The sequence below is a fragment of the Orbicella faveolata genome, unplaced genomic scaffold (assembly GCF_042242905.1).
Source record: "Orbicella faveolata isolate gen_17 unplaced genomic scaffold, um_ofav_v1 contig_36, whole genome shotgun sequence".
In the NCBI taxonomy this organism is placed as follows: domain Eukaryota; kingdom Metazoa; phylum Cnidaria; class Anthozoa; order Scleractinia; family Merulinidae; genus Orbicella; species Orbicella faveolata.
The window spans coordinates 9,377,374-9,400,124 of record NW_028301565.1 but is presented as its reverse complement, the minus strand read 5'-3'; the positions used below and the strand labels follow the sequence as shown (position 1 = coordinate 9,400,124).

Below are 22,751 nucleotides of genomic sequence, written 5' to 3'. Positions count from 1 at the left end.
AACATTTCTCTTTCAACTCGTATCTTCTCCAGTGAAAAAATTAAACGCAAGCCACAAGTTACAGTCATGTAATCATTTATTGTAAAATGCAATAAAACAGACTCAATAAGATACATGTAGTTCCTTGGCACCGCAGACGCTAAGTACAGTTTACGAATATGCAATCATCAATGTATAAGTTTAAAATAGAACAGTAACTCATTGCATCTAACTTAGGAAAAATGTGGTAATTGTAAAAGTACTCTTAATTCAGACTTTTCAAGTCAACTAAAGCAACTATTAATAATGGTAATTGAACCGAGTGGAGTGCAATTTGGTCTGAAATCACAAGTATGATTTCAGACCAAAATTGCACGACACGAAGTTCAATTGCCACTTTATTAGATCCATTTTGAAATCGCACAATTTTATCGCCTTAATTTTTAGATTTTTGATGTATTGTTCCAGTAGCCGGATTGTTAAAAAAAAAAGCGGAACCGGAAACGCCTTTACGTCTCATTTAGTATGCAAAACGATGTCATGTGACGAAAACTCATCCTAGCATGACAAAGAAACAAGCGGTTTTGAAGTGAGAACGAAAATAGTCTACTTCAGGTATAAGAGTTCAATTCTCGTCGCCTGAATCAATGATGGAAGGTCTTTCTTTCTTCTGTGGTTGAGGCTGAGACTTTTCATTGTCTTTGGAGAAGGAATTTGAAGGTGCATCCTGCGTAATTCTGCGATGGATTTCTTTTGGGTTGTGAAACTCGAGTGCACGATGCCCAGTGGATGGTACGTTTTTTTTTTTTTCTTTCATACCGTTTACTGGCATGATTTTAAGGGAGTCCAGCTCGTTATCATCTCCGTTTCTTTTTGTGACCTCGGCGAAGGACTCAATACTCAGGACCTTGTCAAGTTCTTGCGGCGCCATTTGTTTCAAGATATTTCCAAGATGGGGGGACTAGCACCAGCAGACGTTCATTCATTCACTGTTTTGTGGCGCGGGGCATATTTTGACTATGTTTATTCACAGCGACAGAGCTGAGCTCTTTTGTTGCTTCGTTTGAAACTACCGGAAACCTGGAAAAATCTACCTTCTTGAGATGGCCCTGAATTTGTTGTTGTGTGGTTTTCGTTTGTTTATGTTTTACTGGACTCGGTATCATACGGATTTTGAGCAGATGTTGAAGAAAAATCGCCAAAATATTCGTCAAAATGGACACTGAAAGTTGGAAACTTCCATTAAAGTAGGTGTTCAGCCTGAAGGAGCTCATAATCCTCATTTAGAAACTGTAATTAATTACATTCGTCAATTTTTTTGGAAAAAAAACAACAAGAACAACAAAGTTTTGGCAATAGTAGTTGCTAAATTCTCAACACAATGGCTTTTTGCCTCTCATTTTCCTGAAATTTTATTGTTTACTTTAAGCTAATATTGAAATCTGATTGGTTGTTTTGTTTTACTGTCCCATTCTCAATGGCTGAGAAAAAGATGCGATTTAGAGCAAAAAATAGTGCGATTCGTGAATAAATCGCACCATTGAGAGCCAATCAGATTGCAAGGATAACCAGTGATTTCAAAATGGATTTAATAAATATAACCAATTGATACCTCTGTAGATACACTTCTGAAAAAAACACCACTTTGTTGTTAAAAGATTATCACCCTTTAAAAATTGAAGAAACTTGCCCAGGATGTAAAACAAACCCGTTAATATTAGTATAAAGACTTTCTCTGACATGTTACCAAAAATCTTTGAACTTTCAAGTCTAATGTATTGGGTTCTACATGGTCAGAGACAGACATCAATTTAACACTGTTCACCATGTTCAAAATGCCGGCAAACCTAATGACAACTCAAAATAATATTGCCAGAAGGATACCTATTATTCAAGTCACTATTACAATAAAGTCTTGAGTTAGAATTTTGAGTCTGGCTTTCAAATTTATCAGGATTTTGAGCTAAGATCTCAAGTTAGGATTTCAAGCCTATCATGGTTAAGCTTTCAGTCTCACAAAAGCATGTCGAGAGCAGATACATTTCTTACAAATAATATTTAGTGGATATAATTCACCACTTAAGTTCTACAAAATTGTTTTACGGTGTGAAATTTTGTGTAAAGTTTGAAGTTGTACTACAAAAACAATTTTTGTCAGTCGCTGCGAATCACTTGAAACCAGGTTTTTATACCGGAAATTGAATAGTTAAGTGTATTCCACTAAAACTCTCTGAAATACACGAACGATCAAAGAGGTAAACTCGGCTGAAATTGACTCATGATTTAGTTAAAATCATTTGTAGGTCGAGAGAACAACAAGATTACGCGCCATTACAGCACCGAACCAAAACAACTCTCACAAATAAAACACTTGTTTGAATTTACTTATAGTGACTTTCCTTGCCATTTTTAAGCGAATAGAGACAAACTTGTGTAGATTAATCGTCGATGGAAGTGTAAAAAGGGCAAAGGTTCACGATTACCGCTAGTTCGCTCACGAAAATTGATCAACACGACGATTTCACCCGCTGCGAAAGCTTTCAGAGATAAGAAAATCCGGAACGCGCTAAGAACCAATCAGATTGCAGGATTTGTTACCGTGCCCTCTTGAAAAACAATAAGGAATTTCTCTGCATTGTCATTTAAGAGTCGATACAAATCACTCGTTTTTATAAAGAACCATGCTTATTTTTAAGGAAGATTGCATGACGACCCCAAAGAGCGTCTGCCTAGGTATAGCGAATGATGTAAGGGGATTGCTTCACGGCTCGGCGCATGTATAAGCAAGCAGGAACATGAGCCTATTTGATTCAGCGAAATTTTTCTTTGAAAGTTGCGCGGTCGGTCGCGTCCACGCTCCGATAGAGGTGTTTCTCATCAGTATTGTTTTGGTATTTACCAACTCCCAAGCACCACTCAATTCCAAGGTTTATGAACCAATCGGGTGCGAGTAAATAACGCGTGCGTGTGTCCAGAATAAATCGTTCGGCCCGAATAACAGTTCGATGTTCAATGCTAAATTCGATCTTTCCTATACGTAAATCTGTTGATATCTTCCGCTAAATTTGGGCATCAGTCATTCTGCATACCCAAATGATAGTCTGTAACTGCTGAAAAACATGTCCCTCAGTAAGAATGCGAAACAAGTTACTATACTGGCGCGAATGCTTGGGCATGCGCCGAACCGTGAAACCTCCGATCCCTTAACAGAGCCACGCACTAGCCATCAATTAGCATCGGAATCATTTCCTTTTTACACGCGTTGCTGCTGGATTCTAAGACCTTTAACAACCTCGCCTTAAAAAATGGTCTCTCGATTCTGTTTGAATAATCGATAAAAGATTTCGTTTGGATAGCCTTCGGGAACATCTCAGTAGAAACATTATCGATTTTTATAACAATAACGCCGTTGTCTCCTATCTTCAAGTGCTGATATATAGCTTGTTGTAGCTCGAAATTACACCATTGGCTTGAGAAGAAGGTCTTGGATATGACAGCAATTACTTTTCTACTCTTGCGAACGCTCTCTGTCATATTTACTACAAAATGCTCTCCTGGAACAAAATCTCGATAGTGGACACAACACTTGTATTGAAACTCCTTCTCCAGGATTGGCAGAAGGGTTTCATCTACCCATTTTTGGTCATGCTGGTTGAATATTATGAAGGCGTCGTAATCAGCATCATCTGCAAACATAGGATATTTGAATGTAGAGAAAAAGCAATCACAGTCATATTTAAGAAAAACAAACTCAGATCACCATACGGAGTGGCCGTATAAAAAAATACAAAAACAAACAGACAGACAAGCTGGGACTACAGATTGTATGTAATATTTTGTAGCTTAAACTTTCAAATTTAATATTTCCCACCAAGTACTATTATTATCCTCTTACATGGCCCTTTTGGTCATAAATAGGGTTTGAGTTTTGCACTCTAGTCTTGAACTGGGCATGTTTTTTTCGAGCAAGCTACTCTCTTATCATTATATATCGATAGGACCATCAACAAAAGCTTCACAAATTATGTTTAGAGCAATTGTTCCAGCCGCAACGGTCATAAATAGGGAATCAAAATTTTTGTCAAGTCAAATAGGGTGAGAAAAATCGAAAATCGCAGATTTTGGTCATAAATATAGGATAAGGTTTTTGGGAAGCGGGCCGCACTAGGGCTTTCCACAAGTTGCTCGGCAACTTTTAGGAAACTTCTGGTATTTCGGGCAACTTTTTTTCATTTCGAGCAGCTTTTTGCATTCAGAGCAATTTCTAGTTTTCTATCAATTCTGAGAAATCGGAACAGCTTTTAATTGCTTAAATTGACCTTCCTGTCATATTTCAAAATGTGTTAGTAGACAATTTATTAACTTCCTGTGAAAAAGGAGCCAGATACCCCTCCCCCCTGCGGCAGATCATGAGTGTAAGATGTATGTAGCCGGGCTGCTAGGTCAGCGGTTTTTTTTAATTCAAAATGGCGGGCGAAGGACTCGAGTGTCTCAGGTGAAGAATTTTTACAAGATTAATATCAATATCGATGCGTAGTCTTTACGCATACAATTTTTGGTTTTAAATAAGGAAAAGGTATTTAGCAACGCTGGTTACGCCGCAAAATTGTACAAAATGTTTAGAAATCTTAGTTTTGTTGTACTTTTGCATCAGACAAATAAAGGAAGAGAGCAACAAAACTTTTTTTTGTTTTTTTTTTGGAGTAACTTTTGAGTAACTTTCGTTACAAAAAGCAACTTTTGAGCAACTTTTGAGCAACCTTTTGGGAAATCTCGCGCAACTTGTGGAAAGCCCTCGGCCGCACACCCAGACCCAATGTTTCTGGGAGTACCCCCATCCCCCCCAGTTATTATCTGGTCAGATCATAGTCTCCTGTTCCCAAATAGTGTTGTGTCCTTGTGTAAATATTTCAACCCAACTGTGGATGAAGTGTATTGTCAGTATTAACAAGCAAACGAAATGAACTTGTTTGTATTGATATCGAATTTGAAACTTAAAACGCACTTCATTAACACGGGCACGAACCTATTGACAAGTCACGGTTATCCCTTCTTCTTTTGCGGAGAAAAAGGTAAGTCGCCGAGATAACAGATACCAGGACTACAATGATTCCTATGACAGTCAGAAGAACTGCTGATAAAGGAACAAAAACAAAGGGTAATTAAATCCAGAGTATTATTTTTTCATCTACATAACTATATCATTATTTATACCATGTCATAGAAAATACAGCCCATCAGAATACAGGAAATCCGTTGTAAATTCGGCGGTATTACATCCGACCTTCCCATCACTAGCCGCGCGGCCTATGTTGGCCACTGTATCTTCTATGGCATGGTATAAAGTTATGCAACACTCTCTCGTGGGATACCGTGGAATATTCCACTTGTCACTTGTATTTTCTTAGTATGCACACTCACCTAAAAGCTTGTGTGTATACCAAGAAAAAAAAAGTTACTCGTGGGATATCCCGTGATATCGACGCTGCGCCTCGTGAGTCCACAACATTTTGACCACTGTGATGACGTATATCGTTGTCGATAAGAGTACAGACAACGCTAAACCACATTCGATTTGTTTAATATACACACATGGACCTAAGTAATTATTACATGCACACAAGACATGAAATAAATATAATGAATTCTTGGTTTTCACTCACGGGATCAACAGCCGTGTTTTCTCACCGAAACAAAGAAAAGATTTGCATAAAAATAGAGTTTAATTTCCAGAGGTTAAATTTTTGGCTCCAACATGGCCGCCGTGACGTCAGGTGAAAACCAAGAAATTGATTCTTTACGGAAGCCCGTTTCCTGATATTGTGTTTGATACACGCTCTGACAGACATGACGGATAAAAACTTCAATTCATCTTCCTGGCTATATTACCTGTACTGCGTATTTGATTTGTAGTGGGCACAGTGGCTGAAATGAATAAACCAATCAATCAATCAATATACATCTTTTTATGCATTAATATATATCTTTTTAAATACAAATCCTACTGCCACCTAAATAATTATTACACAAACAAGATATAAAATAAATAAGTATAAGTAAAGGTATGAATGCGAGTTCAATGAAGCAGTTTACACTAGCTAGAAGTGATATTTTAAATTCTCTCAAAATTTGAAAGAATTTTCAAATATCACGAGTAGTGTAAATCTTTAACTGTGCGAGTTTTCATACGATTACTTATTTATTATATGATTGAGAAAATTACGAACACGTGCGCGTTAATTTGCACTGCAGTGCAAATTAAGAATTAATAATAAATGGGCCAGCTCTCAGCCAATCACGATGAGGTAATATTTCAGTAAAAATAATAAAATACATTAACTAAATGTATATAGGTAATCGTACCAATTGAGAGTGTAATTAAGGATTTACATTACGAGCGATATTTAAATTCTCTCAAAATTGCTCAAAGTATTTTCAAATTTCTCGAATAGTGTAAGTCCTAAATTGCTTGAGCTTTCATACGATCACCCTTTTCTTATATGGCTGGGAAAGTTACGAAAGCGCGCCCATTAATCCGCAAATTACAAATAAACGATTAATCTGAACTCAGTATCATACGGATCTTGAGCAGATGTTGAAGAAAAATCGCCAAAATATTCGTCAAAATGGACACTGAAAGTTGAGAACTTCCATTAAAGTAGGTCTTCAGCCTAAAGGAACTCATAATCGTCATTCAGAAACTGTAATTAATTAAATTCATCATTTTTTTTTTGAAAAAAGCTTCAATAACAACAAAGTTTTGACAATAGTAGTTGCAAAATTCTCCACACAGTGGCTTTTTGCCTTTCATTTTCCTGAAATTTTGTTGATTACTTTAAACTAATCTTGAAATCTGAATGGTTGGTTTGTTTTACTGTCCCATTCTCATTGGCTGAGAAAAAGATGCCATTTAGAGCAAAAAATAGTGCGATTCGTGAATAAATCGCACCACTGGGAGCCAATCAGATTGCAAGGATAACCAGTGATTTCAAAATGGATTTAATAAAAAACTAAACTACGCATCTGAAATTTGGCAGACAGAAAATGAAAAAGATAAGTCGCCGAGATAACAGATACCAGGACTACAGTGATTCTTATGACAGTCAGCGGATCTACTAATAAAGGAACAAAAACAAAGAGTAGTTGAATCCAGAGTATTATTTTTTCATCTAATAACTATATCATTATTTGTACTATGCCATAGAAAATACAGCCAGTCAGAATACAGGAAATCCGTTGTATATTCGGCGGTATTACATCCAACCTTCCCATCATGAGCCCCGCGTATGTTGGCCACTGTATTTTCTATGGCATGGTATAAAATAGTTATGCAGCGCTTTCTCGTGAGATACCATGGAATATCCCACTTGCCACTTGTAATTTCTTAGTATAAGCGAACAGACACATGAATTTATAATCTACGCGATGCGTCAACGAGCGAGAGAGGACAGTTCGACAATTTGTTATCGCAAAAACCAAATTGATGTCAGTTTTTAATACGTCTGTCCTGTTATTGACAATGAATTTCGTCATAACATTGTCAAAGTATGTCTGCAGACCCACTCGGCTATCGGCTCGTGGATCCACAACTACTTTGACAATGTTATGACGAAATTCATGATCAATAACAGGACCGACGCATGAAAAACTGACGTCGTCAATTTGTTAAATATACACACATGGACCTAAGTAATTATTACATGCGCACAAGACATAAAATAAATATAATAATTGTAAACTGATTCTAAACGGAAGTCCGTTTACTGATGTTGTGTTAGATACACGCCCTGACAGACATGACAGATAAAAACTTCAACTTCCTGGCTATATTACCTGTACTGCGCATTTGATTTGTAGTGGGCACAGTGGCTGAAATGAATAAACCAATCAATCAATCAATATACATCTTTTTATGCATTAATATATATCTTTTTAAATACAAATCCTACTGCCACCTAAATAATTATTACACAAGCAAGATATAAAATAAATAAGTATAAGTAAAGGTATGAATGCGAGTTCAATGAAGCAGTTTACACTAGCTAGAAGTGATATTTTAAATTCTCTCAAAATTTGAAAGAATTTTCAAATATCACGAGTAGTGTAAATCTTTAACTGTGCGAGTTTTCATACGATTACTTATTTATTATATGATTGAGAAAATTACGAACACGTGCGCGTTAATTTGCACTGCAGTGCAAATTAAGAATTAATAATAAATGGGCCAGCTCTCAGCCAATCACGATGAGGTAATATTTCAGTAAAAATAATAAAATACATTAACTAAATATATATAGGTAATCGCACCAATGGAGAGTGTATTTCAGGATGCATCTCTGTACTGTACTTATGTGGTTAAAATCCGTAGCTCAGAATATTTGATGATGGCCTTGAGAAACATTTAGTTATCCGCTAGCTTAAACTTGCTAAACGGAGGGTGGTCAGAATTTATTCTTCATTTTATCCTCTTGGATAGCTCACCTGTGATTTTCGGTGCTGCCGTTGAAGAGTGAATCCAAGGTAGTTCTAAAACAAGGTAAGAAAAAGGTTTGCTTATTTTCCTTGAATGAGAAGCGGTACAGTGAACCTCGTTTCGAAGCTAAGTGACTTATCATGCCGGCACTCTTCCCGTTCTCGTGCTCGTTCCCGTTCCCCTTCTTTTCTCTATTGCCACAGTTCTCGAGTTCAAGTCTCTATTGTTGTACATTTGAGTGCTTTATCACAATCAAATACTTGTGTCCCAAAAGAAGCTAGCGCCCATCCCTAATATAAAGTACTCTTTCTCAAAGTAACCACCCTCCATTGAGCTATCGAAAATACATTTTAGCGTCCTGGGCTCAAATTTGAGCAATTACGGTTCTTAAGACAATTTTTGCATTTTTATACCCCGATTCTTCCAGAACTGCAAAGTTTTGATCAAAAGCACCAATAAAAGCTGGATAAAAAATTCGATTCTGGTAAAACTCATCTAAAATTTTGTAAAGGAAAACGAGGATTAGTCATCCTTTCGTATTGATTTTTAATTCTCCAACGAAAATCGATAAAAATAGTCTTAAAAGATTAATCTTCATCGATTTCAAAGTTTTTTCTCAGTTGCGTGAAAATATAATCTTTCTATCTGTATCAAATATATAATATAAGTGATTAAAAAAGAGCAGATTGATCACTTTTCTCACTTGTTACTCTTTTTTAAATAATTAATGGGTACTACTAAAAATGCACGTAGCTTAGATGACCCAAGAATATGCTGTACCGTAAAAAAGGGGAGTACATTTCCATTCCTCAAACGAGAGGACAAGAAGGAAAACCAGCTAAAAGCTACAAAATAATGTTTACATAATTGTCCTGTATGGATAGTAAATTCCTTCAGGTGTGCCTTTAGCTTTAAGGACAATTAGCCTTTAATTTAAGAATTCTACTCTATCAGCGCAGGCTTACCTTTATGTGTGAAGCCACGGAAACATGGAAGTACGACTACCTTTTGTCAGCAAGGAAGAATAAATAAATAAATGAACAATAAATATAATAATCATTGTTACCAGAACAAGATATCAAACAAAGCAAATGAGATAATCAAATAATTCTACAGCGCGAATATATGAGACCTGTTATCTCACATTTGAGGGAGAGTGTCATTGTATGCCGTGATTGTTATTAAAACTGCATGTCTATACATTCTACAATAATGTGCCCATGCATTCTTACTCCGCGAATATCTAGGCCTCCTTTAATCGCTCTCGGCCTAATGCGTTCTCTTCAATTCAAAACATAACTTAGAATTCTCTAAACTGACGAACGAGGATCAAACAACGCCTAAACATCGCCTGTCCCTCGAAGAAATAAAAAGACAGGAACGACTTTAGCCCTCTTTCCCATTTTCAAACAAAAAATACATGAAACGATAATTTTACAAATATCTCCAGACCCCCTACAAGTTAGCGCCTCTGGCGCTCGCTTGTAAGTTTCCAAATGCTGTCAACGTTCAGTTTCATTTTGTTTATTAAAACCTTCTGCTGTTTCATATGGCGGTTTTTTCCACGCATATGGAAAGCCCTCTCGTCGGAACTCATTAGGCTGTCGTCCTCATTTTCAACAGGCCAGTACAGAAAGAAGGAAGCTTGCCTTGATTTCATATTCACACAGTTAACAATTTACGCGTTGGTCAATTCTCCAAATTTAGAGGCAGTGGCTCTTAACCTCTTACAACTTTTAATAAGAGAGGGAGAAAGAGCTATTTGTTGATTTTTGCCATGTTGTTTTATTTCACCCATACATAAACATATATTGTTACTGACTATGACAATATAAAACTTACATTATATGTAAAATCCATATCGTAGCTCCAACAAGACTCGGATTCATTTAAGATTACGAACGTCTCGTTCTGAAAAGAGAAGAATGTAGACCTAAGGGGTTTGAAACATGTAACTGCTAAATTTAGTATTGGAGATCTGGGGAGAGCTTACAAATGCACTGGTCAAGTCAAGAACGACTTTAAGGGCCCATTAACCGATTTATGCGCGCGCTCGCGCTCGTTGCTAAGGAGGTGAAATTTCACTTCCGGTTACTTACGTCAGCCTGAGCGCAGAAAATAAAATGACTCAATAACTTCCAAATTCGCTCACATTTTCGATGTTTTTCTTTGTGTTTCACAAAATGCAAAGTAAAAAAAGTATAAGCAAAGACAAAATAAGAGAAAGACAGAAAAACAAGAGCAATAGAAAGAGAAAAACTAACTCCGTGTGGTTTTGTTTGATCTTACCGAAGTGTGCTGGTAGTGTAAATTGCGCACGCGCTGATAGGGTAACTTCCAATATATATCGGACGCACTTCCGGTTTCTTTAAATGCTAAAGGAAACGCGGTTTTCCCTTAAATCCAGCCTTTTTTGACGGATTTCGAAAGCAAACGTTGGAAACATAGCTATGCATTCTTTTTTCAAAATCATGCTTTTTTCAGAAAATTACGAACTTTTTAATATTTTGAAACTGTCTCAAGATCTGACCTTTTAGAAATGAAACAAAATCTATGCATAGCGTAATGAGGATTTAAATTAAAATAATAAATCAGTCAAAAAAATTCCGATAAAGTAATTTGCCTGGGAACCTTTGCGTTTTTTTAGTATTAGTCACATGACCTGGGCGTGGCCTGATGACGTCATCATTAGTGTTGCTGATCGTGAAAAAGTTAAAACACATGAAATAACTCTGAAGTAACTAAAAATCACGAGGTTATATGAGAATAAATTTTCCCTAGCAACGGCTCGAAAAGATCGGTTAATGGGCCCTTAACTGAGCTGTTCTCAGTTCCTCTTCATCGAAAGCTTTCTGCAACAAAGTTCTTACGATTAGGACTTGTTGTCAACTGACATCTATAGTCGAACCTCCACTAACGACCACCTCTCCACAACGGCAACGGCCACTAAAACGCGTCCGACTGCCAAAATAACCTCTCGTCAATGGCCAGTGCTAACCAGTAATTGACGAAAGGTGTATACAAAACCCCATTTTCTTATTGTAAAAGGGCGCCAAACGTGATTCGTACCGCGCGTCGTTGGTCTCTGTTTCTGTCAAGTTTCTGTTTTATTGATACGTTTTGATTTATATCAGGAGCCATAATCGGGGACGGAGACCGTAAGCGCGCGCCATTTCTAGTATTGGGGTTGTCCCCATGATATGGGACAATAATTCTATTTTTAGAACAAATTGCGCCATCACCTGCGGCACACGCGCGTACATGCTGCGAGGATTTTTGCGGATGTCGCGCGGGGGAAATGGCGTCCGAAATTCCCGAAATGTTTCATGTTTTTGCCCCACAACTCAACGCGTTTACGTCTGTTGGAATTTTGCTTAAGTATTTTCGTCGTAAGCTGCTCCAGTTTGAGTGAAGTAAGACAGTGTCGAATTCAGGTATGTTCCGCTGTAAGCTTATATATATCGCTGACCAAGTTGTGTTCCGACTGATGCTTCTTTTAGATGAGCTGTACATTACTCCACTTTAAATTTCACATATGTTGAAGATTAACAGCTTTTCCATTACACAGCAAAAAACTAGCTGGATATATTTACATGTAGCAGAGCTTCAGGACTTCATAGTTTCCTAGCTCCTCTTGCCACACGCTTGCGAGGAATTTGTCAGTCTATCGCGACCGAAAAGTAAAACAAAATAATTGCTAGTTTGAGTTTCGCTTGAATTGTAAGCAACACTTGATGTTTCATCAAGGCTTAATAACTTTACGTCCGTAGATACTGCTCAGTTTTATTCGTGTAAAAATCCAGTAGATTCTCTGTTGTCGATGAATGAGAGCGCCCGCCGATGCGTGTTTTGTACAGTCAGTAAACATGACAAATTGTACTTCCGCCGCACTTTCGTGTGAAAGCGTGCATCGAACTCAAACAATAATAGCTCTATAATTTTTGAATATGTTTAAGATTGATAAATGTTTGAGAACATATTAAAAGCTAAGCTGAAAATATGTGAATAAAGCAGAAACAATCAGCAAAGTTACGATGACGCTTTCTTTAATCAACTTGGAATAACGATTTCGATTTTGATGATCGAGTTATCAAAACTCCTTGTCTATTTTCATTTTCGCAGTGTAAAACTTCACTATGCTTATGTTGAAGAAACACACATGATGTTAGTAGCCTTTTTTGCATTCTTGAAATTTGTTGCAGCATCTCAGCACAAAAGATAACGAAAGAAATCTTTGTCAAGATTTGTTGACAATTGAAAACACCGACTCGGACTTGAAAGTGCACGAGCTGCATGCACTATGAAATGAGCTAATTGTACGCGTCAGACTTTCCTTTCAAAAACTTTTGCAAACTCACCAAACAAGCAGAGACAGTACGAAACCATCAAAACAGGTTTTGATTATGATTAAACATTGTCTCAGAAACTCACAAATTAACTCGATACCAGAGTAGAGAGTTTTCTTGCTATATTCTTAAGCATACGCGTAAGCTTACAACTAGCGTGAGCAGATCTTATTATTCATTCCCAGCGCGAGATTGAAGTCTTGTTTTCGACCCTGAAAACCCACCTTTTCCGTTAGCTCAGAGCATAAAACTACATATAAGCGCCCTGGTTCGTATTCCCTGCCTTATTCCCTGCCATCGCTGTGAAAATTACGCAAGAGAATCTCTCAACTCTCACCATTTGATCAGGCAACGTGACAACATCCACGCGAGAGCCCCTGACATGTGCGTGAATCCGCGCGGATATATGACGTCAGGATGGCGCAATTTGTTCTAAAAATAGAAAAATTGTCCCATATCATAGGTGCGCGCGAATCCCGAGACTTACGGTCTCCGTCCCCGATTATGGCTCCTGTTTATATATGCTAAAAAATATATGAAAAAAAAAACAGGTTCACCCAGATAAAACAGGTGTCATATTACACCCCTACCTCCCCACAACGACCACCTCTCTACAACGGCCTCTTTCCTCTGTCACCAAGGGGGCCGTTGGGGAGAGGTTTGACTGTATTTAAATTGAAACGATCTTCCTCTTTATCCAATTGGCAGATGGACTTTCACTAAAAAATCCAAGGAAGTTATAATATTAATATTATTAATATTAATATTAATATTATACTTTCCAATTCAGAAACGAATATGTTAGTGCTTAAAGCTTAGTGCTTGAATATTTGCTCGTTGCTTACTGTTTGATTGGAAGTTGATTGAGGGCCTGAATAGGGGGGTCCACATGTCAGGTTGTCGGTTAAAATTTCATTACTTTGTCGGTTGTCGGTTAAAGTTTTCGACCTTTGTCAGTTGTCGGTAAATCTCAGTTAATAATTAAAAGTGCAAGTTAATTATAACATTTTTTATGTAATTTGTGCAGTTTAAGACTTTAAACTCTACACTAAGTGTAAAACTTGTAATAATTCATTATTTGATTGCACTTAATTAAACGTCGTTAACTCTGTTTTTTTAGGAACGTGATCGTCTACCCCACTTTTGTTTGCAATAGTACACCGATAAAATCTCCAAACCTTTTATTCTAGATGTGACTTTGTTTTCCTTTCGATTGCGTGGCATCGAAGTAAATCAAGAGAGGTAAATTAGACAACGAGTATAAAGGTCCACCCTAGCCCTTGGGATACGTAATTTTGTTTCCCACTGGCCATCCGTCACAATTGCAAAATTTTCGCATTTGCCTGCAGGTGATTTGGTCAGGCGAAATAACTTTAACGAGAAACCGCCAATTCCAATATTGATGTGCCTGCTCCCTTAGTCCTAAAAACTCTGTAAGATGTTTTCTTAGCTCAGATACTCCTTTATGAGTTTCTTTGTCAGTCGGAACCCGGCTCCGATCGCGTTCGATGGCGACCTCTTCACCTTTTCGAAAAAAAAAACTCACGATGACTTTAACAATCCCACTCATAGCCCGACCGCATGAACAAACAACGGGCAGTGAAAATACAACAGTAGGGCTTCTCGTCGGCTCCATTACGAGCCGCTGTTCTAGAAATGAGCCCCCTGCTGCTCCGCGAATAGGAGGATCCCAGGGCTTTAAAGTAATTTGAAGACAGGAAATTATATAATTGACCTAATAATATACATGAAAAAATTACTCCATTCTGGTTGGCTGAGAGCAGTGCAGTTCAAGTGTAACACCAGGACAAAAAGTGTAACAGAAGTGAAAATTACACATCGTAATTCTGGATTATGATTGGCTGAAAGGCAATAGGAAATTTTCTAAGCCAGTGATGTCACGTAAAATGATGACGAAAATTTTGTACAGAAACTTTGAAAAAAGTTTTCTCGAATGAGAAAAAATGTCTTCAAGAAAGATATCCCGTCACTTCCTCCACGCGAATTTTTTCATGTTTATATTATCAATAAGTAATCATACGGTTATTCTCGTTCAATCTGGAATTAATTTGCACTTGTGAGTTTTTGGGCGGGATACCTGTGGGATCCCACATCATTGTCATCGGCTCGTGTATATCTGTTAATGCAAATAAGATTGTATCCCACACATGTACCCTCTGGGTACCTATTTTTCAAAAAGCTGAAATTGCACGAGCCCAAGCTCGTGCAAATTAATTCCAAATTGAACTCGAAACCGTATGATTACCTATACAAATTTGGAATTAATGTCGTTACGTCTGGTGAAATACACCCCACGAAAGGATCTGGACATTTCCTGAGCTAGAAATAAATTCAAAATGCTGTTTTTTCTGAATTCAAACATCCCTATAACGTCGGACCATGTCGGTTGTCGGTTAAAAGTGTTGTTGTCGCTAGTTTTGTCAGTAGTCAGTAATATTTTTCGCCCTTTGTGGCTAGTCGGTTAACCCCATTCAGACCCTCGTTAGTGTTGGCATGGTCTCACTAATCGATTAAAACGGATGAAAAGCCCATTGTTAGAGTAAAACATTATCAAGACAAGTAGAAACTACAGCAGGACAATTTATCTGAGGAGCATTACGAGCGTCAGCAATTGATAAACTTCTTACCTTTTGCATCTTTAACGAGCCTGGGCTACTTTTGCCATCATGACACCAGTAAAAGAAGCCGTATTCCGTTGAGTTTGTAGAATCTAACAAAGGAATTTTTGAACAAAGGATATCATATCCGTGTAACCTCGGCTCTTACAAAATGAGAGTTACATGAAAGTTCATGAAATTTTCTTTGGAAGCATATCAAGGGTTAAGTTGCATGTAAATGTCATACTTGCAAATATCCATCGTATCAGTGTCTAGAGTGCGGCTTAACAAACTTGCACATTTGTAGGACCTTACGCCAGTAATTATTGCAACGGCTTTGCTTGTAAATGGTTCACTGTCTATGATAATTTCCGAAAGCAAACTGTACTCGCGGGTCTATATTTTATTTACCTTTTTCGTGTGTGCCAACATCTAATTAAATAACCGTACTTTTATTTTAAGGTAACTAAACTGAGTTGGGTAGGATTCTGGTCAACTAGGGATAACCTCCGAAGTTCCGCTTATGATATCATTGTCATAATAAATATCTTTATCGTTGTCCTACACTACGAGGAGCAGTAAAATTTAAACAATGCAAGTAGCATCAGTAGAATCAGTAATCGTGTTTAATTGTAAGTAGTTTAAGTATTGGTATAGAAAGAAGAATAAGTATTCGTATTGTATTACATCTGTAATCGTATCGTATTGCAAGTGGTGTATAAGTAATCGCATTGCATAACCACTTTCTTTAGTAATGTAAGTAGCCGTACCAGTGTTCAGAAGTAGTGCTAAGTAGTGTGAATCACATTAAAATGTAAAAACGAAAAACAACATAACAAAAATGATTTAGACAACGCCCCTTCTTCACCAACAAATGGATAGAACGTTTATTGTATGTCCGTAGGCGACAAGTTATGATATAATTATCATTTGAATCCGACTAAGCAGCAGGATATTTGTAATCATTTATACGCTGCCGTTATGATCGCCTCTACTGAGTTGAAAAAGTAACATTTCATAGTAAAAGTAATGAATCAATGGAAAATGATGGAAAAGCTTCCTGAAATTGCCGAAAATCAACAAAAACTGAATACTCAGTAAAGAATCGATAACTTTGAAAGATCAATTAGGATAAAAAAAAGAACAACAACAACCAGCCGTGAAACAATCCCGTGGAAAAGTAGCCAAATGCAAAGTTAATTACTGTAGAAATGTTAGCATCCTACGGAAATCTAACCACTGTGGTACAGTTTAAGTTTCGCTTTTTAAGTATTTCGAGTGTGTTTTCGTAATAACATAAGCACTCATCACTGTCTACAGTTTTTGGATCGTGGTGCAGGTAGTTCAAGTATTATATTGTAAGTAGTGTTAAGTATTATTTAAAACTTTCATAAATATACTATAACACGATCACCTACCTGATATGGGATCCCACGATATGTTGAGATACCACTTGGTTGAGTTTTCATATTGGTTACGCTTTGGGGTTCTCAAATCTGGAAACGAGTTGTTCCCTAATGCCGGATCTTCACAGTGTATAATTTCTATATGAAACGCAAAAAAAGTTAAACCAAATTAACGCGATGAAATGGAAGCCAACATCAGCTCCGTTTCTTCACCGGTTTTGGCAATAGTAGTTGCAAAATTCTCCACACAGTGGCTTTTTGCCTTTCATTTTTCTGAAATTTTATTGACGTGACAATGCGTGCGGTATTTGTTTAAATAAATACTTTTGTACGTATTGAGTCTGACTACGTGCAAAAGTATTTATTTCAACATATACCGCGCGCACTGTCACATTAAACACCAATGACAACGAAACACTTATTATTCTAATGTACTCTATCACCTTTATTTGTATTTAATCTCGAGACTACAGCTAACACCTCTTCTTGATAATGGAGTCAAGATGACTTCGAAACGTCGTAGTTTTATTCTTTTAATATTCATTATCAAATGAAATCAAATTGTTAAGGCTATACGCCACGCCAGGAGCCACTGACCTAAGAGAACATTGCTGGGGGCACTTCTCGTGTAACGAATAACCCATAAAGTGAAGAGTTTCTAAGAACAAATGAGGAAATATCTTTTGCTTTATCGAGATCGATTTGATAGTAATGCCGTGGACAATGTTTTGACCAAGGTGTATATTCAATGTGCTCACCTTCTGTGTAACGCTTCCTTCTCTTTAACGTTGGAGTTATATGAGGTGGAATACGCAGGATTGTGGCATTCAAATTAAAATCGCCCTCCTTGTTCTCTCCAAGGCACTTCTCAAAGCAAGTCTGATGTCTTGATATCTGTTCAGAAAGAATTCAAAATCAAATTGCTGAAACTTGGTATTTTTAAAGCTGACGAATTTTGTAACGTGGATAAATAAAGATTATCTATCTTATCTATCTATCTACCCTTGGTGTATATGTAATATGTGACTTCATAAAACAGCATGGTGATGAGACTTGTCAACTGGGTAGATGATGACCATAAAATTGATCTTAAATCTGTCTCACAGAATAAGAACACAGCTCCGAAGAACATTGTGTATTTTTTGTGGTAATCATTATTCAAACAATAAACACTAATTTAATAATTTTGTTTATTAGAAAAATTTATCCAGAGGGACCGAGTACTACAGGGATAACTCGACTTGTTACACGAAAAGCAATTTTCAATTCGACACAACAACAACAAGCAAACGAACTAAAACGATCGAGCCACTCTCAAGCAGATGTTTTGTCCGTGGAGGTGCCTACGACCGAATGGCTTACTGTTTATAGGCGTTTTTAAAGCGAGTGGTTTTCAATCAACGTTCTCCTTTCTCTGTCTACTCTACGTGCTGCTTCACGTCTGGGCCGTTCTTCAACTTCTTCATTGCCCTGGCAGACATATCTGAGTTGTCTGCGATTGAATTCTCAGTTTTTGCAGTGGACATCTCAACATTGTCGATTTCCACTTCTTAGCATGGGTGTGGTTGAATTTGACCACTGCTCCGCGGACAAGCACACCATTGCTTGCCTCCACCACCCCCTGCTTCGTCGATTGTTTTGCTCTCGCTCCAATTCGAACCCGGCCAGAACGCAGTAAAAGAAAACGTTCTTCGTAGGGGAACGCTTGCTACGCACGCTAGTATTGGACAAGCTCAATTCATCGCTTGTGGCTGCAAGAGAGTCCCGGAGTGACGCTCGCAGATAGAAGAACTTGTCGACGGGAGTGAGCGATTGTTTTCGCTGAAAATTTCTTAAAGGAGAAGGTCACTCCAAAAAGTTTTCCTTTTTTGTCTTCGCCTATAGTACACATTCAGCCATCCCACCAACCAAAATATCAGCCCCTGAAGTGCCTGCTATCCTGAAGAAATACGTCTCCAATGAAGCGACTTCGGAGGCCGCCGTTTTGAATTGTACTTGGCAGCCAGGCCGTGTTTATGTGACATCATTCCGTCCGACTCAAAATTGGCGGCAAGGAGAAAAACCTGCAACTGACTTTGTATCCTTCACAAGGTCAGCAAAATGTTTTCTTCAAAGCGATTATTCACTTCACAGAAGCCATTTAAACAAAATCTCTTGGACGGAATGACATCACGAAAACGCAACCTGGCTGCTGCGTACTGTTCACAATGACGGCAACGATGTCGAATTTTGGGCTTCTTTGAAGACGAGTTTCATAAGGGAAACCTGCACTTTAGAGGGTGAAACATCGGTGAGTGGCTAAACTTAGAACGAGGCCTTCAATATTAGCGTTGACAAGAAATATACGTTTTTAGAAGAGACCTCTTTTAAGACGACCAAATCGACCACACTTGACTGATTTGGAGCGTCGATTATCATCCATATGGTACACAACGTGAACGTACAGAGGTTAAATAAACAGGTCTAGGAACGAAGCAAAAGCAAACCCAACCCGAAAAAAAGCTTAAAAATACTAATTACAGAGGAAAAACCCGAAAACCGCAACAGATTAGCATCAAGCTAGATTGTTAACATTGGTGCATTAGTTCTGAAAGTTTGATTTCCCGTATGATAAGATTAAGTGGCAACAAAGAAGATCAAAGTTTGTCACGTCTTGTCAGACATGATACTGCTGTTATAAAATACGAAAGGTCCTAAAAGAGTATGAATTCCCTTGGACGTCCTGTTTTAACTTTTTACACTTGCAAATTGTAAATCTTTTACACTTGCAAATATCAAGGCTTATTGAAACTTTCAGTTCCATCATTAGGCATAAGACTAAAACCTATCAGGCAGCGGCGTTTGCGTTTTCCTTTTCCTTTTTGGCCAAGGTGAAAGCTCACTGTTTCTGTAAAAACTTCCTGTTGACATGTCATGGCGACATCTGATATTCTCGAATTTGCGGCGTCGCGGATAATCAAATCGCAGAAGCGGGAAATGTTTGTCATATTACTGTAAATACGTGCACGTACGAGTGCCAAAGAGAACAAATAAAACACCTCCTAGCGTGTGAAGGAAAACAGAGAACAAAGTTAATTACTTGCATTTGTCTACATACAGTATGTAAAATACGTCTCTTAATAGTCTTTCTGTGGACTACACGTTCGCTTTGAATAATGACTTGATTTTAAAGAAAGTGGATTCGGTAAATATCACTCAGCATAGAACACGCAAGCAGGAAAATCCATTAAATAGTTGTGGTAATTCTAGTCCAAAGGGAGCCTGATTTGTTCAGCCCACAGTTATCCGCAGCGCATTTTGATAATGATATCGACTCCTCTCGAGGATCGAGGTTCAAATCTGAATCACTGAACCGTCGAACCTAATCTTTGTGGTAGACCTGGAACAGGGATTTATAGTTCGGTTCATGAAAAATCCTATACTTCAAACGGGTCTTAAAGTAAATAATTGCGTGTATTTAGTAAAGGGCAGATACCACACCCTTAAAATAACCAGGTGAAATGCTGAGGCATCCTCTCATTATGATACTAGGATACGGCGAGTAAACTAGTCATAAGGTAACATTTGTCTCTCCGTAGATTCCACGTGCCCAGGGAAATCAGACGTGTTTCATTTATGTGGGCAGTCCAGGCTGTAATCGCAGAATTAACCTTAATTGACCATCAAAATATCCACAAGACAACGGTTTGATTAGTGACAACCAAACCTGAATATTGCACGTCATTGATTTACAATTGATTTACAATGAAAGTCAAATAAACGCCGCCGAGTCGAAATCGATTCCGGTAGCTGTATAAATTAAGAGAAGAAAAATGCATTTGCGAGGGGTTTTCACCTACACTTTTTTCTACAACCTGCAATTGAATGGGAAACATTCTCTTCAGGTGTCAACTCATTGCGTCGGAAAACATGACGAAATTCAATTCAAGTACGTAGACATGGCACGAGAGGGGCATTTGCTCACATATCGCTGCAACAAAGGGATCACGACAACTGTTTGTATTAAGATTCGATCGTCAGGTATTCTTACAGAGAACATTTCATTACCCAAAACGTATTTTGCACTTGTCCGTACAAATTCCGCTGTCAGAAAGACAACAATGTTTTAACTTGCAAATCAAAATTGAAATCTTTCTTACCAGAAAGCAACTCCGCAAACACCGTCGCGTCAGACTTGAGCGATTGTTATATTCGTTTAGGTGTCTTGAGCTTCGACATTGCACAGTTCCAAAACTGTGCAGAAAATAAAGCAGGCAAACGGTCACAACCGAGGTGTACAACATTGTTTCCAATTCTAGGACAGCTTCTCCTCACAGAACGTAGTAAATGTTCCTGTCTAGCCTTAGTATTAGGTACTCAGGTCAGTTACGTGACGAGTGACGCCTATTTTAACACCAAATCACGCGCAAGCGACAAGTGCGCACAAAGAGCGGAAGACGAATTGCAGACAATTGACGTCATAATTTGTCTTTAGATAAGTCTAAATATTTCTTTGTGTTTTAACCCCCAGAGACCTGTATACAGAAAATTATCTCAACAAAAAAGTCCAATGTTCAAATATTGCAGTTCAAAACTAGAATGCTGATTTGCTAGAATGTCTCTCTGAGATTTCGTACTGAATTTGCATACGAGTGATGCCTTGGCGTCCACCGCACGCACTATGTGCTAGCTTAATTAATCAACCGTCTCACTATATCTAAATACATGGGCAATAAGGACAATATGGTATTTTGGTGCACGTAGCGAAAGGAAACGAGATATAACAATTGCTAATGACCCGTAATTAAACCAACCGCAGATGATTACGTTGCATTGGTGGGTGAGAGGGCGGAAGACCTGACTGCTGTCAGTTTTTATAGTAATCATTGATCGTTGTTTTCTTTCTTTTCTTTTCTTTTCTTTTTTTTTTTTTTTTTTTCTTTCATAAAAATTTGACCTCTTTACTTTTTGAAGTTTCAGGCGAATGAAATACAGAGCGCAATATATTGACAAACAAATTGTAATTTACAAATGTCAGTGCCTCCAAGCTTCTATGAATAAAACCAAAAGGTCAGGGCGTCTCCTATTCAGACTGAAAGTGATAAAAAAAGACTTACATATTCGTCGACTATAAGAGCATTAAAACGAGGTATCAAATTAAAACTGACAGCAATTAAAAGCTGTTCAGCTCAGCAACTGACGCAGAGTAATTAAGATCAAAAGCCGGACAAATAATGACGACTCAAAGCAAAACAAAATACACATTCTCAATACAGGACGAACTTACTTTACATTTCGTTACACTATAGAGCATTGTACTGCACTGCACTTTTGGACCATTCTACACTTCGCTACGAAACATTACCCGACAGTAATACTTTAAATTAATCGAGGATTCAAATATCGACAAAAATACATCTATCCGCAAACCGTAAGATGTCTATGAACTCAACTCGAAAATTTTAACCGGGTAAAAAAAGTCGATCAAAGCGTTCAAAAAAGGTCAGCGCTGTAAAAGAGACGTTCAATTCGTAGGAATGCCCCAGCGGTTTGACATATATCTGAGACGGGAAAAAGTGGATTCTGCTTTGAATTGACTCTCTTTTGTTTACCTTTCCAAACAAAATATACAAAGTATTTGAACGCAGACTCAATAACAGCTATTCTTTCCCAAATTTACCCGGAGTAATGGAAATCGGGCTGTGTCATGATTGGAGATTTGGCAAAAGATTAATGTCTGCGGCCCTTCTATTTGTATAATATCTGATTTCAAGTTCAATTTAGGAACTTTTCCTTGTAACGGGGTGCCGGCTTTGAATAAAAATGTCAAACTTTTGGCCCTCGAACCATCGAACCCAATCGAACTTCAAGAGTTCGATTAATTGTGTTCCACTGATTAAGGCCTTGGCTTGTTGTTTTGGCGAGTTCGTCTGCGTTCTCTTGACCAACC

At 37.8% G+C, this 22,751-nt stretch overlaps 1 protein-coding gene across 6 annotated transcripts; it reads right to left on the bottom strand.

The window, feature by feature from the left end:
* Nucleotides 1-58: 58 nt before the first annotated feature.
* LOC110055081 (toll-like receptor 4) lies at nt 59-21,191 on the bottom strand. Of its 6 annotated transcripts, none has more exons than XM_089274751.1 (11): nt 20,962-21,191; nt 17,581-17,716; nt 16,835-16,960; nt 15,447-15,529; nt 10,295-10,363; nt 9,418-9,457; nt 8,461-8,505; nt 7,813-7,848; nt 5,869-5,904; nt 5,006-5,110; nt 59-3,665 (listed from the first exon to the last, which is right to left on the bottom strand). In XM_089274751.1, exons 1-11 carry the CDS (start codon nt 21,103-21,105, stop codon nt 3,199-3,201), a joined length of 1,287 nt encoding a protein of 428 aa, XP_089130877.1. In that variant the 5' UTR covers nt 21,106-21,191; the 3' UTR covers nt 59-3,198. The 6 variants fall into 6 exon arrangements, with proteins under 6 accessions (XP_089130877.1, XP_089130876.1, XP_089130881.1 ...); XM_089274750.1 differs by having other exon boundaries at nt 5,006-5,113; nt 20,962-21,190; XM_089274755.1 differs by lacking the exon at nt 7,813-7,848.
* Nucleotides 21,192-22,751: the final 1,560 nt, after the last annotated feature.